Source organism: Pleurodeles waltl, chromosome 9 (genome assembly GCF_031143425.1).
Source record: "Pleurodeles waltl isolate 20211129_DDA chromosome 9, aPleWal1.hap1.20221129, whole genome shotgun sequence".
Classification (NCBI taxonomy): Eukaryota; Metazoa; Chordata; class Amphibia; order Caudata; family Salamandridae; genus Pleurodeles; species Pleurodeles waltl.
Window position 1 is genome coordinate 371763783 of NC_090448.1, and position 16576 is coordinate 371780358.

Here is a 16576-nt window from a genome sequence, read left to right on the forward strand (position 1 = left end):
TTTTCAAGACGTTATTCCACTTCTACAACAAGGTGACTTTATGACTGTCCTAAATCTAAAGGACGCCTACTTCCATATTCATATCCACCCTGCACACCGAAAATACCTAAGATTTGTGATTGCAAGCAAACGTTATCAGTACAAAGTCCTGCCATTCAGAATCCCTACCACTCCCAGAATCTTCACAAAGTAGTCGCCGCACACCTCAGAAGACAAAACATACACATGTCCCCTTATATAGATGACTGGCTCATCAAAGCCAGCACACTATGACAGTGCTAATATCACACTCAGATGACAGTGGACCTGCTTCACACGTTGGGATTCACAATCAACTTTGTCAAATCCCATCTCCAACCTTTTCAGATACTGCCTTAGCTAGGAGCTATTCTCACTGCAGAGTTGGGGCTAGCATACCCCAATCCAGCACGAGTTCACTGTTTTCAGTCTCTTCTCCCCCATTTCAGGAGAATCATACATACACAGTCAGAACTATCATGCACCTGTTAGGGATGATGGCCTCCTGCTCCCCATGCCAGACTTGACAATCGCTCCTTACAGCAGTGTCTGTCTCGTCAGTGGTCTCAGTCACTGGGTCACCTGGAAGATCTAGTGTTGTTAGACCGCCATACTCACCGATCTCTGAAATGGTGGAACACCACCAACCTTTTGAAATGGTGGCTTTTTCTAGACCCTATGCCTCAGGTCATTCGGACCACTGATGCATCACTGACAGGTTGGGGTGCTCACCTTCAAGACCTCACAGTACAGGGCCTTTGGAATCTCAGTCGCCAATCCCTTCATATCAATTACCTTGAGCTTCAGGTAGTATTTCTAGCCCTGAAAGCTTTTCTTCATCACCTGTCTCACAAGGTTGTCTTTGTGTGCACAAACAACATGACAGCCATGTATTACCTGCAGAAACAAGGGGGGACAGAGTTGTCCCAACCGCCACAACTATCTCGGACAATATGGGACTGGGCTCTTCACCACCACATTCACCTGGAGGCAGAGTATGTCCGAGGAATGGACAATAACTTTGCAGGATGCAGCAACAAGACCACGAATGGGCATGCCCACAAAGTTCTTCAAAAATGCTCCCTAAAGTGGGTAACTCCTCAGATTGACCTTTTCACTACAGCAGAAAACATGAAATGCCCAGGCTTCGCCTCCAGATACCCACACCTTTAACCAAGAACAACCCTCTATGGATAAACTGGTCAGGGACATTTGCTTATGCTTTTCCACCTCTTCTTCTCATTGCATTTCTGGTTCAGAGAATCAGATAGACATCTCTTACCCTGATCCTTGTAGCTCCCACTTGGGTGGGTCAGCCATGGTTCACCACACATCTGGATCTCTCAGTAGTTCCCACAAGAAGCACCCCAATAGGCCAGACCTTCTCATTCAAAAACAAGGACAGATCAGGCATCACCACCCCAGGTCACTCAACTTTGCAATATGGCTCCTAAAGTCATTGAGTTTGGTTACTTAGTATTGCCTGCGGATTATATGGACATTCTTAGGGATGCTCGTAGACCTACAGCCAGAGCATGTTATGCTGCAAAATGGAAATGTTTTATATGCTACTGCCAACCCAAACATATTAATGCCATTAAAGCTACTGTCCAAGACATCGTTTGTTATTTGGTCCATTTCCAGAAAGCAAATCTAGCTTACACTTCCATTAATTTACATCTTGCAGCTATAGCTGCATATCTACAGAACAGACAACATACATCCTTGTTCAGAAATCAAGTCATCAAAGCTTTTATAGAAGGCCTTAAAAGGGTTATTACACTCAGAGTGCCTCCTGCACCATCCTGTAGCCTCCGTATTATGCTTACCATGCTCATGGGCCCTGCATTTGAGACACTTCATTCATGTCCCCTCTTTAGTACCTTTCTTGGGAAGTGGCATTCTTAGTCGCTATCACATCACTCAGACGTATTAGCGAGCTCCAGACCCTAACCTTGGAAGAGCCTTTCTTCCAAATTCATAAAAACAAGGTGGTCATTTGCACAAACCCAAAGTTTTCTTCCCAAAGTGGTTTCCAAATTCCATATCAACCAATCCATTGAGCTACCAGTCTTCTTTCCTCAGCCTGATTCAGTTGCATAAAGAGCTCTTCACACTCTAGATGTTAAACAAGCGCTTATGTTTTACATTGACAGAACCAAAGGATTTAGGAAAACTAAGCAGATCTTTGTAGCTTTTTTACTACCTCACAGAGGCAGTCCAGTATCTAAACACAGCATAGCTAGATGGTTCGTAAAGTTTATACAAACTTTCTATGCTAAAGCCAAGAGCCAGTTCCCTGTTACTCCTTGAGCACATTATACTAGGAAAAAAGGAGCCACTATGGCTTTTCTTGGAAGCATACCTATTGTGGACATTTGTAAGGCAGCTACATGGTCTACACTACACACTTTTACATAGCATTACTGTGTGGATGTACTAGCACATCAACAAGCCAATGTAGGTCAAGCTGTGCTACAAACACTTTTCTAGTCAACTGCAACTCCCACAGGCTAGCCACCACTTTTATGGAGGGACTGCTTTACAGTCTATGCAGAGCATGTGTATCTACAGCCACACGTGCCACTGAACGAAAAATGTTACTTACCCGGTAAGCATCTGTTTGTGGCATGTAGTGCTATAGATTCATATGCACCCTTGCTCCTCCCCGGACGCCTGTGGCCATTACAGTTACTTTATATTTGTATATTCTTGTACATTTGTTGTTCCATTTGCATGGACATTTCTTTATCTATACTTCCTATACACTCCTTTTCCTATCCGCCTGTGGGAAAACAGTCTAACAAAGGATTTGATGCCCATGCGCAGTATCACCGAGAAGGAGGAGTCACTCCATCCCATGACTCAAAAATGCTTCTTCGAAGATAGACAACTTTCAACACTTCAGACCCAACACTAGATGGCAGGAGTATGCACAGCAGGTGAATCTACAGCACTACATGCCATGAACAGATGCTCACCTGGTAAGTAACATTTTCTTTTTCTGCAACACATGAGATTAGGTAAGCAAGTTTTTGGCCTTCCATTTCTACCTTTAATGTTAACTTCGACAAGCTGAGCAGATTAAAAACACTACTGTTTCAGAAACACGTGGCCTTACATCTGCCCGTGAAGGATTTGAATTACAGGTGGCAAGGTCATCTGCCAAGATACAGCCGCTTTTAAATACCAACTTTTCAAGACACTTCAGTGAACTTGTGAGTCACATTTTTAATGCTTCCAACACCGGGAATGTTGTACAGTTTTTTAAGGCACATGGCTGTGGTTTTATCAGCACTTTCCTACTCTGTCTTCAGAGTAATTCCATCTTTGATAGTCTCTGTTTTCAAGTGTATTTGGAGGCATACCACTTGTGTTATTCTTAAAAGGTGGTATTTTGCTACTCTTTCTTCTCCACAATGGATGTCTCATTTCAAAGCCAATCGGTGATGGAACTACTGCATGTCCAGCTGTGTTGGGAGCTAATGATACAGTACTTTTGTGTACCCTTGTTGGAGGAACTAAATGACAACTGGACTTTGCCTTTCTGAACAGTATGGTTCGACTATGTGTAGCCTATGTTCCGCTGCCTTTGGTGCCCTTTTGAGTGCTCACTGGATGTGTGTCTTGCAAAGCAATTGGTACTATCTACAGACATGAATCTGTTAATGTTCCCATTGAGGGATTATTTCTGGAGTTGTCCTATGAGGCTACGTTTGCTTCAAGATGTCTTTTATGAACCATCTCATATGGATATGAATGCTACTGCTCCCAGGATTCCATTCTTCTGGCTCAATCACTGCAGGCATTGCACAGGATGCTACTTCCTCAGCAGAGGCTGAGGGTTGTGATCATGTCTGTTCTTTCGACTTACTCCCCGAGACTTTTGTGGTTATGTCATCTGTGGATACTGGATCCCTCTTGGATTCCATCTCCACTGATATTTTGAATGACATCATGGCTGCCTCTGATGATTTTTAAAATTCATCCTTTGTTTTTCAGCAAATAGTTTTTTTAATTGGCTCATTTTTATTTTGTTTGCTCTGCTTGTTGGTGTCAACATTTCAATTACTTTTAGTATTTTATATTGTCTTTCTTTTAGAAGGTGTCTTTCTCAGTGGCCAGGGTTGGGGTGTTGTGAGGACCTCTTGGACCCAAGTTGGTTCCTACTGTTTTTAACTTCATTTTATATGTCATATTTTATTCGTTTTAGCTACACTGCTTGTAGCAGTGACATTTATATGCACTTCTTGCATGATATTTTTTTTAGGAATATGTGGGACTTATCTCACATCTCCTTTGTGCCTCGCCTTGGAATGCATGAGTAATACAACTACAGGGTAAGATCTGTTTCCACAACTTCTTTGGGGAGTCAGTATCATTTTTAGGTTGCCCTAATTACCTTCTACCCCGGGTGGTTTGGAGGTTCAAGTTAGGCTGAATGAGCTACCCAGGCATTTGGCCAACAACTCATGATGGTTTGGATGGAGTTAGTTCCTCACATTCTGAAGTTCTGTTGTGCTAATACACAGTCCTGTTACCTTAGTGGGAACTGCATAATAAAACATAGGGCCTTACCAAAAGCGACATTTACTTTTGTTAATTGTCACAGCTTCAGTTAACACTTCTACTTTACACCTTGCAGTGCTCTCATTTGTCCTCCGGTTCCCGAAAACGTATGACATGTTTTTAAAACACAGGTCACAAAACGAGGCAAATGGAGTTCACAGTGTACCAGTTTCAGGCACTGTATGGCAATGCATCTACACAGTAACACCCAGCACCACCAACTTAAAATTGAAAGAGCACACCACAGGAGGTGATAACTTCCTTGCTCCTAACTCAGCTATGCTCTTCCTGTTTTGAAAAATACCGGGCCAGGACTCAGGCAGTGCTCATCATCAAACAACTAGGCAAAGACTCCGACACTAGTGAACATTTTCTGAATCTCCAGTTCTTTCAGTTCTCAATTGGCCATTGTGATAGTTTAGTTCCGTGAGCCACTCACAAAGCCACTTGATTCTCCAGAACACTAATTGGCCACCAAGAGCGCACATGTTGCACTATGACATATGGTGCTCTCTCATCCTTGCAACGTGTCCCCAGTTCTCCTTATAGCTGAACTACAGAGCCAAACATGCCCCATTGGCCTCCTGTTCTTCTCCTTGCATACACAACTAACAGGCAGCCTCTGACACCCATATGGCATGTAACTGAGCACCTACTAGCCCAGACAACACACAAGCGTCCACAGTGCACTTTTCACTGGAAGAAGAAGAAAGATGTGCTCCCAGCTCCACTTGAGCAATTGGCATTTTTATCACATCCTATCACTCTCCATTCATCTCTAGCAAGACTATCTGTTTTCAGCTCTTCACCTTTCTTTAACCCTACTTAAGGCGCCTCTTTTTCTACAGGTTGCTACTTGCCTCCCCCATAGGATCCACCCCACCAGAATATTTCTTGTCATCTTCACTACGCCTCCATTGAAATCTCGTAGGCCTGTTAATAGCCCCATTTGGTGTGACTTGCAGCAGGTTCCTGGCACAGTTCCCTACCGACTGGCATGGGCTTCCTCCTGGCCAACCTTTGTCTTCTTGGTGGAGGTTTGGCGAGAGAATGGGGTGGGTACAGCCATGCTTGCCAAGTCCAGGCAGATGTATAAAAGATGGTCCTTGAGCACAGAAAGATGCTCCTACAGTAGCAGGCATTCGAAAGGGCATGAAGAAAATTCATTCTCTCAGCATTTTGCAACATCACAGCACGCTTCTCTATCACTTCACTCTGCATGTAAAATTACAAAAGGGCAGAAGCAGTTGGTACTGCCGAGTTTTGGTGCGTCTCTTTGTGCTTTCCAGTGCAGCTTTGACTGAATAACTTCATACTTGTAACCCCTCAACACTTGATGGAAACTAAAGCCACCTATTGTTTTCTTATTTTTTAGGGTAGAATTGCCAATGCGACTTCAGCCGTCCCTTTCTGTTCTTACTACATTCTTATGCCACAATGGAGCAGGTGTTCTGTGGCCTTGTATAAAATAATACATCACTGTACATGGTGCTTATGGGGCAAGAATGGCCTCATGTTTGTGTTTTCATTGGTGTAGGGAAGGAACGTGAACACTCATTGCAGCCCGGAGACAATGTGGAAGTCTGTGAAGGAGAATTGATCAATCTCCAGGGTAAAGTTTTAAGTGTGGACGGCAATAAGATTACCATCATGCCCAAGCACGAGGACCTGAAGGTAAAATGGGTTTCGGCTGAACTTTTGCATGATGCTCTGTATTGTCCTTGAGCTTGGTCACCAGCTTATGTTCGAGGATGAAGGGCGGTCATGATCAGGAGCTCTTAATTGGGTAGCAATTGCTAAGAGGCTTGTGTGAAAGGAATTTGTTCTTTTGTCACGTCACTAAAAGAAACACCATCTAAGTGGGCATAGTGTTAACTGAGCAGAGAGGCCCACCAGGTAAATAAGCATGGAACTTGATGTGTTCTAGAGTAGGGAGAGGGAGACCTCGTGATTCATGATGGGTTGGTTGCATTACCACCTATGCTTATATACCTGTCTGAATTAATCGCCACACTTTTGCACCCTCCTTTCAAATATGATTTCCATAGATTCATAGAATGTTCTGACAGAAGGGGCACGAGAAGGACATCCCTGGCCTTCCATCTTACAAGCCTAGGTCTGTGTCTCTTCTGTTACTGGTAGTGTTCCCTTCTGTGTGCCCCGGTTTCATTCCCAAGCACTTGGGAACTTTGAGCATATCTCTGGTTTAAGGTCCATGGTCATTTTGTGTGCAGCTTATGTTTTAACCAGAGTATGCATCTTTGGGTAGTAAGGTTTTTGTGTCCTAAACACACCAAGACAAATATGTTCTGCTATTCTGCTAGTCACTGGTTTAAGATCTTTCATTTTTAAACTTTGTTCAAAACTTATTCGGGGTCTTCCTCAAGTTCATTCCAAATATAAATTTGATGTTATTGTGAAAAGGCAACGTTTCAGAATGTGCCCCTCTTGAATTTATGCAGATTGTGCCCAAGATTAGCCTGTACAATTTTAGTGAGGAAAAGGTGAGCCAAAGTGCAAGTGACAAGGTTTTTGTGTGCACCCTTAAGACTGTCTGGAATGACTTGTCAGGGTAATTTGATGTCAAACGCAAGGGATGTGTGCGAAGCACTTGCAGATTGGATCCACTGGTTGAACTCTGCTGTCTCGAGTCCCATCCCCATTTTGTGTCCCCTGCAGGATATCCTAGAGTTTCCAGCCCAGGAGTTACGAAAGTACTTCAAAATGGGAGACCATGTGAAAGTGATCGCCGGGCGCTATGAGGGGGACACAGGGCTTATCGTGCGAGTGGAGGAAAACTTTGTCATCTTGTTTTCAGATCTCACAATGCATGAGGTGAGCAACTATGGGGTTATATCTCACTCTACTCTTTTTGCAACAGGGCCTGCCTCCCTGCCCACCATACCTTTTCTGTTTGTTGCACTAGCTTTTCTCACTCTTCAGCATACAGTGTTGATTCAGTACACTCTGATTTGCTTTCTTTTTATTTTAATCTCCAATAGATTACTTAATAAATATTTAAAAGTGTCATATGACTTAGATGTACCATTATTCCAATAAAATACAACACACTAATAACTTAGCAAACTAAATTTGCATTTCATAGAGGTGGATAACTCTTCCAGGCTTCCCGTGCCGCACTGTTGTGAAATATGCATTACTTTTAGCAAAAAAGGTTCCACACCATATATACCAAAGATGATTAATCTGACAGACATGGGTCAGCCTTGCCCCACGCCTGTAGTCACTCATGTGACTTTCCTATTATGCTGTTGATGTTCTAGTATTCTCTACCATATTCATCTTAGCTGAAGACCAAATGCTGGCTGACTCGCTTATCATGAAGGACCCATGTTGATGGGGTCTAATCATGTACTCTCAGAACTGAAGCAAATTTGCTACGTTTAACCTTACTCGGCATTGTGGCTCTGTACACCACATTCAAAAGTTTAGTGATTTTTGTGTTTCTTCACTGAATATCGTAATATGCATTGGTACTGGACAATTGCCAGATGCAGCTGATAAGGAACGACGTGTAGTAGAGCACAAAGAGATGTATAGAATAAAGTGAAGGAGATGAAACATCCAGTTCATGGAGTGCTTTAAGAGATAGGTGTTGGATGCCAACTTTATAGACAATACAATAATTATAGAAAGACAAGCAATAAACAGCCAGTTATAACGACTGTGACATATTCAGGCAGTATAAACCCCAAGCTAGTAGAAAACAAATAATTTTGACTTTGTTTACTACAAGTGACAGTGTTAAAACACTTCACTTGATGACAGGATGGCAGTTCTTTTTAAGCTGTGGCCAATACTTTGTCTCTATGGCTGGAGCTAATTGACAGAGCAGACCATGGAATGAATACAGGTCAAGGGTGGCTGAAGTGATAAATCCTTGATCTACCGTACTATCATGAGTCCCTAAGAAATATGTGGTAGGATCCAGTTTATACACTAAAAACAAATCACAACCCTCCTCTGCAAACAGCACCTAGTTGCAGGGTCAGCTCCTGGTTACAGGGTGCGTCAGATAATTGTCTGTAATCCACATAGCCCCTCAGGCATCAATTGCTAACTCTTTCCTTTCCTTGCCCAGATCCTGCTGTCACCACACCTGCATGCCTCCACTCTGAACTCCACTTACCAGCCCCGCCACCTATAAATAACCCTCTTGTGCTGAGACTCCTTTCCACTCCTGACTCCGTATACCCACTCCCATTACAATGCCCAGTAAGTTACTGGCCTGGTTTACGTTGTAACACTCAATATATGCAAACACATATGGATGTGATGAAATGATAATGCCAGCAGTGTTCTTGGCTATATTCTGACAGCAGCAGGGCAGAGCTGTACAGTAGGCCCTCAACATGCCACCTGTGGGCATAGTGGGAAACGTGGAGAGCAGTTCTAGGGAGAGGACCACTGGCACATTTCTTTCTGCACATCAGCCATCCCGGCCAGTCTCAGTATTTGTTCCTGTGAGTTTAATGTGAGCTGGCTCATCTAATCCGTCCACTTCGACCTTACTCCAAAGCTGAAGACTCCCATAAATAAAAACTGTGTGGACTTTTCCTTCATTGAATCCTTTCATCATCTGTTATTTGAAAATCTGACTATTTTTTGTTTATAATTCTTCAGCTGAAGGTACTACCTCGGGACTTGCAACTGTGTTCGGAGACCGCATCTGGGGTGGACGTCGGTGGTCAGCATGAGTGGGGGGAGTTGGTGCAGCTTGACCCTCAGACTGTGGGGGTGATTGTTCGTCTGGAGAGAGAGACTTTTCAGGTGGGTGTTCCATGATGGTTTACTGATGGCACCTTGGGCATGCCCCTAGGCCACACAGCGATATCTTTGCATTTTTAGACATGCTATAATGCTCTCTGCCTGATCCCACAGATTCTGAATATGCATGGGAAAGTGGTCACAACAAAGCACCAGGCTGTGACCAGGAAGAAGGACAACCGGTTTGCTGTGGCCCTGGATTCTGAGCAGAACAACATCCATGTCAAAGATATTGTGAAAGTCATCGACGGGCCTCATTCGGTACAAGATGCTATTATTAAAGTTAACAAAGCTTTGTCCTGTTGCTGAAATTCCCCCATTCCACCAGTTCAGGTTTGCGGATGATGGTGTGATTTCAGATAGAGACTGAATTTTGCGCATGAATACCGATATATGTTGGTTTTTCCTTCGTTTCCTGCAGGGCCGTGAAGGGGAGATACGTCACTTGTTTCGGGGATTTGCATTCCTGCACTGTAAGAAACTTGTGGAAAATGGAGGCATGTTTGTTTGTAAAACTCGCCACGTTGTTCTGGCTGGAGGCTCCAAGGTAACTATTGTGTAACAAGATTTGTGTTTTCAAGGAGTAGCTGCATACAGTGGTATAAGGCAGCCTTCTCTCTAAATCTGTTTTTGGAAAGCTGGAGTTGTCACTGGGTCTCGTCCCATGAGACATCAAGCGATACAGAGCTTAAACACTTTCAAACATCAAAAGGGTGTTGCAAATCCTTTCCTCTTTCAGACACCAAGGGATGTGTCAAAGCTTTCCTGACATGGGATGCTATTGTATAACCTGGTCTTGCAGACATGGTTGCAGCAGACGAGTCTCTTCCCATATAAGAGGTGCTATTGTAAATATTGGATGCTGCCGTTTTTGGCTGCACTTGGGGCCTCGTGATAAAAAGAGCTAAATAAAGTCTCTGTTCTTTTCTGGAAAGGTTCCATAAGGACTTTAGTTTAGGGTGCTGCAGGATATAATTATTGCCTACAGCATGCTGCATGGCCTCTGTAGGAAGCTGGCTCTTTATGTAGTATACCAAAAAGACGTATGCTGTTTAAAGAGTCCAGGTATCCCCTTAGAAGTGGACAGGGCTTGCTTTAAAATTCCCAAGTGCTCTATTTGTGGTAGGATGGTTGGGGAGTGTTAGACATTTGCTGCATACACACAGTAAATACACGCTCAATAAGGAGATCCACACCAATGTAGAAAAATACATATTTTTATATATTTTTTAGCACCAAGAATTTTGTTATTGGTAAATACTTCTTAAGTTAGCAGTTTTGAAGTATACAGCAAATATACTTGCTTTAATGTGATAATGTTATCCTATGAGAAAAGAAGCATATACTGCAAACAGTTACTTGACTTCGACTTACAAGACTGTTCTTTCGGGGGTTAAGGTAAGTGTGGGGCAAGGTCCAAGGCAGCACCAACAGGTCATCTTGGTCGACTCTGAGGCATCCAGGTGCATAGGTGCTTTTTAGCATTGGAGGCCCTTATGTTATCCGATTGGAAAAGAATATAAACTGCATACGGGTACTTGGCAACAACCTACAGCACTGTTTTTCAGGAGTTAAGGTAAGTATGGGGCAAAGTCCATGGCAGCACCAACAGGTCGCTTTGGGAGGCACTGGGAGGCCCGGGTGCAGAGTTCCTTTACTGTGTCGGCTGTTCCGACTTTAATGGAAAACGGTCCTAGGGAAAAGAGGCTGCAAGTAGGGACTGGGTCATCTGTCGGGCTGAACCCAAAAAGAGGCTCATGTCTGAAGGGTTTTGTACATCAAACACACCATTGGTCTACTACAACTCAGACTGGAAGGGGACACGTTTGCAGTGGGTCTTTGTCCGGCCGGATCGCGTTGCTGTAGACACTTGTGGTTCTCGGTTGCCTCTGAAAAGAGGCACAGGTGGGGCCTGGGGGACCAGTCCAGCTAAACCCAAAGGGGGGCCCAGCTCTCAAGGGTGTTGGGACCTCGTTGGCACCATTGGCCCACTTCTTTCAGGCTGGGGGCTCATGTGCAGTGGTGTTTTCAGGTGTCAGGTTTTTACAGTCCAAGGCTCTCACCGTTTTGATGTCCTGCAGAAAAAGGCTGCAGGCAGGGACTGAGGGTCAAGTCTGGCTAAACCCATTGGGGACCTCAACTCTGGAGGGTCTCTAAATCTCGTCAGTTTACTCCTCCTTGGGCTGTGGGACTCGGGTGCAGTGTTGCTTTGTCCGGTGGGGTCACGCTGGCAGAGGCGCTTTTGTCTGTCTTTGGTGTCTGCAAACGTGTAGGGAAGCAGCACCTCTGCTCCAAGGGAGATGTTGGTTGCTTCTTGAAGTGCTGGCAGCCTTCCCAGGCTTTTGGAGACTGATCAGCTGCAGGGCGAGTCGTCTTTGGTGCAGTTGTCGAGAATATCAGGCTGGCTGGCAGGGTTGGTGCCAAGTCAGTTGCTGCTCTTCAGTTCTTGCTTCTTAGGTGTCCTCCTTCTTTGGTTCAACAATTGTGAGTTCCTGGTGTCGGGGGGGGCATCTAAATATTGAATTTAGGGGCGTTAAGTGGAGTGAAGGGTAGTAGCCAATGGGCTACTTACCCTTGAGGTCACTACACACCCTACATAACCACTTCCTGTAGGAATTAGACATAACCCTGTCCCAGAGTGCCTAATTCCACCACACACAAGATGATGGAATTGCTATTTTCGCATTCACTGCAGGTAGCTTGCCCTAGGGGTGTTACAAGCCTTGGAATGTAACATGCCTCCTGACTATCTAAATGACTGCCTGTCCTGGTACCAAAGGGGCCTCAGGGCAAGGGGAGGCATCTCCCAGGACTGGGGAAGCCAGGGTCACATATCAAGGGTGGCAGGGACTTTGAAGTTCCTGGCCTTGGTAAGCCCATAATGCTGGAGGAGGTGTGAATACGTTCCTCCTGAGCAGGTATTGTTTCTGGCCTCCCAAAACGGTCTTTTACCTGCAGGGGGTCAGAAACCTGTCTGTGGTGGCAGGCTGGACTGCACCAGCAAGCCAGCACACTAGAGGACTGGTAGGTTTTAGGGACTACCTCTAAAGTACCCTCTGGGTGCATGTATTAATAAATCCGTAACTGGAATGAGTGTTAGTTTATTAATATGAGGTGTTCAATACCAAACACCATAGGTTTCAGTAAAGCCATTATGTAGCTGGTAAATTCGTTTTGACCAGTGCCCAGTACATACCCTCAGCTGGCTTGAACAGGGTCACTTGTAATGTCTAAGAATTGACTTAGACATCACAGGGGCATATCTGCTCATGCAGGTATGTCCACACATGTAGCGTAATGCACCCTGCTTTAGGGCTGTAAGGCCTGCTGTCGGGGTGACTTTCATATAATGCATGCAGTGTTTGCAGGCATGGCTCACAGGATGTGGGCCATGTAATGTTTTAACATTTGTCTACCCCATGTCATGTAACCCGCAATGGCAGTCTGCATGAGTGTGGTGAGGGGTCCCTTAGGGTGGCACAATCCATGCTGCAGCCCTTAGGGACTTTCCATAGTACCCATGCCCTGGGTACCAGGGGTACCATTTACTAGGGACTTACAGGGGTGCTAATGGTATTGCCAATTGGGGAACAATTGCACAATTTTAGGGAAAGAGATCTGGCACTGAGGACCTGGTTTCAGGAACCCACTGCACGTCAGTCAAAATTGTATCAAATACCAGGCAAAAAGTTAGGGTGACTATATTAAAAGGGGGCACTTTGCGTTAGTCTGGTCTTCATTCAAATTATACAGAGGCTCTAGTATTGTTAACACTTTGCTTGGAGGCGAAGAATTAATATGAGCAGTCTCCTTCAGAATGTTTCCACTTCTTTTTCTATTTACAGCCTCGGGATGTCACAAACCTCACAATAGGAGGATTTGCACCCATGAGTCCTCGCATTAGTAGTCCTATGCATCCTAGTGGGGCAGGTGAGAACATTTCTCAATACCAGTACTCTGTACTAATGTTATGGGGGGCTTTTCTGCAGTTCAGCCGGTTCACCTATAATGTGTAAATGTCATCTTTGTATAAACACCACCACATCTCATGCCCAAAAGGACTTGTACATGTCACTCATGCTTGGTGCAAGTTGAGAGGTTTGTTTGCAGTTCTCTCCCTAATTGCTTCTTACAGGATGACCAGTCAATAGTGTAGTGCTTACAAAGTGGGGAGTTGATGCCATGGTGTAATCTTACCATTGTATGCTATGCCCATTTACTTTTCAGCAGGACCGAGAGGCAGTGCAGCTGCAGGAGCTGGAATGGGGCGAGGCCGTGGACGTAGAGACAGTGATCTGATTGGGCAAACTGTGCGCATCTCTCAAGGACCCTACAAGGGTAGGAAGCCGATGAAACTTGCGTGGGAAAAATACCTCCCCAGAACATCTTATTGCTATTCAGGCTTTTCAATAACCCCCAGTTTGCTAAAAGTCCATTCCGTTTTAGCACTAGGTTCTTTTTCCTTTGCTGTGGATGTGATAATGGAAAAGTGCATTTTGAGACGTTTCCAGTCCTAGTTCATATTCAAGTGGCACTTGCATTTCACAGTATGCTCCTCTGACCGCATATCCTGTTCTATCCATCTATCTAATTTCCTTTCTTTATATTTTTCTTCTCCTCCCTCTGTCTTACTGCCCATCTTTCTCTATTTTTCCTTTCCAGATTTTTTCCCTTTTCATCCTTCTTTTGTAGTGGAAGTCATAACTTTTTTCTCCTTCCTATCTTCCTTCTTTCCACTAATTTTCTTTTCTTCCACTACTCTTTCTATTCCTCCTGTCTCCTTTTTTAGATGTCTCCTTTCTTATTTTTACCCACTTGTGTTTTCCCTTTCCCCTTCCTCGCTACGTTTCCTCCCCTCTTAAACTCTGCCTCCCTTTTCTGCCCTCGTTTCTTTACTCTCTTCCATCTATCCCACCCCCTTTTTTCTTCTTATACTCTCTTCATGGCTTACATTGTTAGATATTAACTTACTGTTGGGTACTCCTATAGTTTATTCCCAGGCTATAGCCCTTCTTTGTATGCTTTGTATAGTGACCTGATTTCCTTTATAGGGTACATTGGAGTCGTGAAGGATGCCACTGAATCCACAGCTCGAGTTGAGCTTCACTCCACCTGTCAGACTATCTCAGTAGATCGTCAGCGTCTCACCACTGTGTAAGTGTGCTGCATTCTTTGGGAGAAATGGGTCTATTAAAGGGTTTAGGTGTAGTCCCTAGGCACTTCAGGTGAAGAAGGCAAAATCAGGTGGTAGTACGTCCGCTTGAAGATAAAGGGTGTGGAATCGATAGGTTCAGAGTTGTTAAGAAGATATGTTTGATGTGGATATTGAGGTACAAGGTAACTTAGAGTTAAGTGTGTATGTGGAATTAGGATATACAGATTACCAGGAATTTTTGGTCTGAAGAGGAAAGCATCCATATGGAAGTGGGAGGCAAAAAGGATACCCTTGTGAAATTAATCCATATGTTGCTGGCAGGCGTAACATAGCCTTGGCTAGAGAGGTCTGACCTTGTTTAGAGAGAGGAATGACTGCTCAAAGAATTTTCCAATATTCAGTATGCTAGATTCGAAGGAGTCTTGTAGTTTTTCTGAAGGGTGACTTGAGCACAGGACAGGGGCCACTAAGTATTTGTTTTGTTTGCAGTGGTGCTAGACGTCCAGGTGGAATGACATCCACTCACGGTCGCACACCCATGTATGGCTCCCAAACACCCATGTATGCCTCTGGATCCAGAACACCCATGTACAGCTCGCAGACACCTGTTCATGATGGTGAGTGCTTGTCCCTCCCACGCCTGCTTTTGTATTTTCCTCTATTTCTCCTCTCACCCCAACTTTTCAGCTGCTCCCCACCACCTTAGTAGCAGTGAGCTTCCTTCTGTAAGTAGGAAAAGTGAACTTTATGATCATATTTCACTATTGTGGATAGCTTTCTCAAGTTCTAAGCTTAGAAAAGTCTATCGTCCGAGTGGACTGACACCTCCCTAATTCAATGTTTATAAATTTGAGAAGAGTCTTAAGCTGTAGAACGCAGGGTTTAGCGCTGTCTGCACATATTTGGTGACCACGATCGTTGTTTGGAATCATGACTTTGTCTTTTTTAATTTTGTATAACTGGTGAGGTGAGTTCAATCCACTTAGAACATACACAGCCAAGCTCCTCTTCTTCTCAGCTTTGATTTATGGCACTTATTTTGAACTCATCCTTAATCTTTTGGATATAGTTTATTGATCCATCTTCTGTTGTTCAAGGTCTGAACTCAGTGGTTTAGTTTCTCAAAACTGTTTCAACAGAAAACAAAGGAACATTTATGTCTCTTACATCAAAAGGCAACTCTTACCTTTGACTGCAGTGCTAAGTAGCTCATCAATTTTTTGTTTGATCTAAAAGGGCAGGGCTGTGGAATCTTCAGTCCTAAGCACAGGATTTACTGGTTCCGTTTAGGTATGATGAATGACCTACAGAGTAATTCTACTATCTACCTATTGTGTGCCCAATCTGATAGAGATTTCTAGTTGCAGATTCCTTACCTTTGAATTTCCTCCAGGCATCAGACTGGATCCAGAGAGTTTTCGGAGAAGTACCCCTGCTCGCCATTAGGTGGCGTTAATGGGCTCTGCACTATCACCGGTGTCATCCGCACCGGATATGACGTCGCAGTTCCTATATAGATGCCACCCTGGTGTGCTGACGTAATTTCTATTCTTTCCATGCGAGCTAGTGCCGATGCGAAGAGAGCTACCACTCAGTCATTTTTTTACTGCCATTTTTTGACTTTTTGTCGATTTTTTTTTGAGTATTCAACTCCTGGTGAGTTGAGGATGTCATTGAGGAAGACCAGTTTTAACCCTGCAGTTCCTGTTATCGGGTGATGTCCATGACGGATCCGCACCTTGTGTGTCTTTGGTACCTGGAGCGCGATCACGACCCAAAGTCGTGCTCAAACTGTCGGGACATGCATCCGAAGGCTTTGAGGGAGGGGTCCCTGAAGCTGATGGCGGCCCGATACTCAGCTCAGCGCAAGTCGAGATCCCTGTTGAGAGGAAGGTCCTGGGATTGTTTGTGGAATTCTCCATCGTCATCATCCCACTCCAAATCCTTGGTGTGATCTGGTAGGTTGAGGTACAAGAAGAAAAGCAAAAAATTGAACTGTTCTTTGACTTCTCCTCGTCCGACGGCCAACAAGCTGATGGAGCGCAT

At 44.4% G+C, this 16576-nt stretch overlaps 1 protein-coding gene across 4 annotated transcripts in view; it reads left to right on the forward strand.

Annotated features, from left to right (window-relative positions):
* The window catches only part of LOC138259317 (transcription elongation factor SPT5-like), a 197876-nt gene that overhangs the window by 158818 nt on the left and 22482 nt on the right, over nucleotides 1-16576 (forward strand). For all 4 annotated transcript variants that reach the window (XM_069206947.1, XM_069206948.1, XM_069206949.1 and 1 more), the window contains exons 15-23: nucleotides 6125-6261; nucleotides 7267-7422; nucleotides 9232-9378; nucleotides 9490-9636; nucleotides 9797-9922; nucleotides 13221-13305; nucleotides 13603-13713; nucleotides 14427-14529; nucleotides 15020-15147. In XM_069206947.1, the coding sequence (XP_069063048.1) occupies nucleotides 6125-6261; nucleotides 7267-7422; nucleotides 9232-9378; nucleotides 9490-9636; nucleotides 9797-9922; nucleotides 13221-13305; nucleotides 13603-13713; nucleotides 14427-14529; nucleotides 15020-15147 (1140 nt within the window). The remainder of the gene's footprint in view (nucleotides 1-6124; nucleotides 6262-7266; nucleotides 7423-9231; nucleotides 9379-9489; nucleotides 9637-9796; nucleotides 9923-13220; nucleotides 13306-13602; nucleotides 13714-14426; nucleotides 14530-15019; nucleotides 15148-16576) is intronic.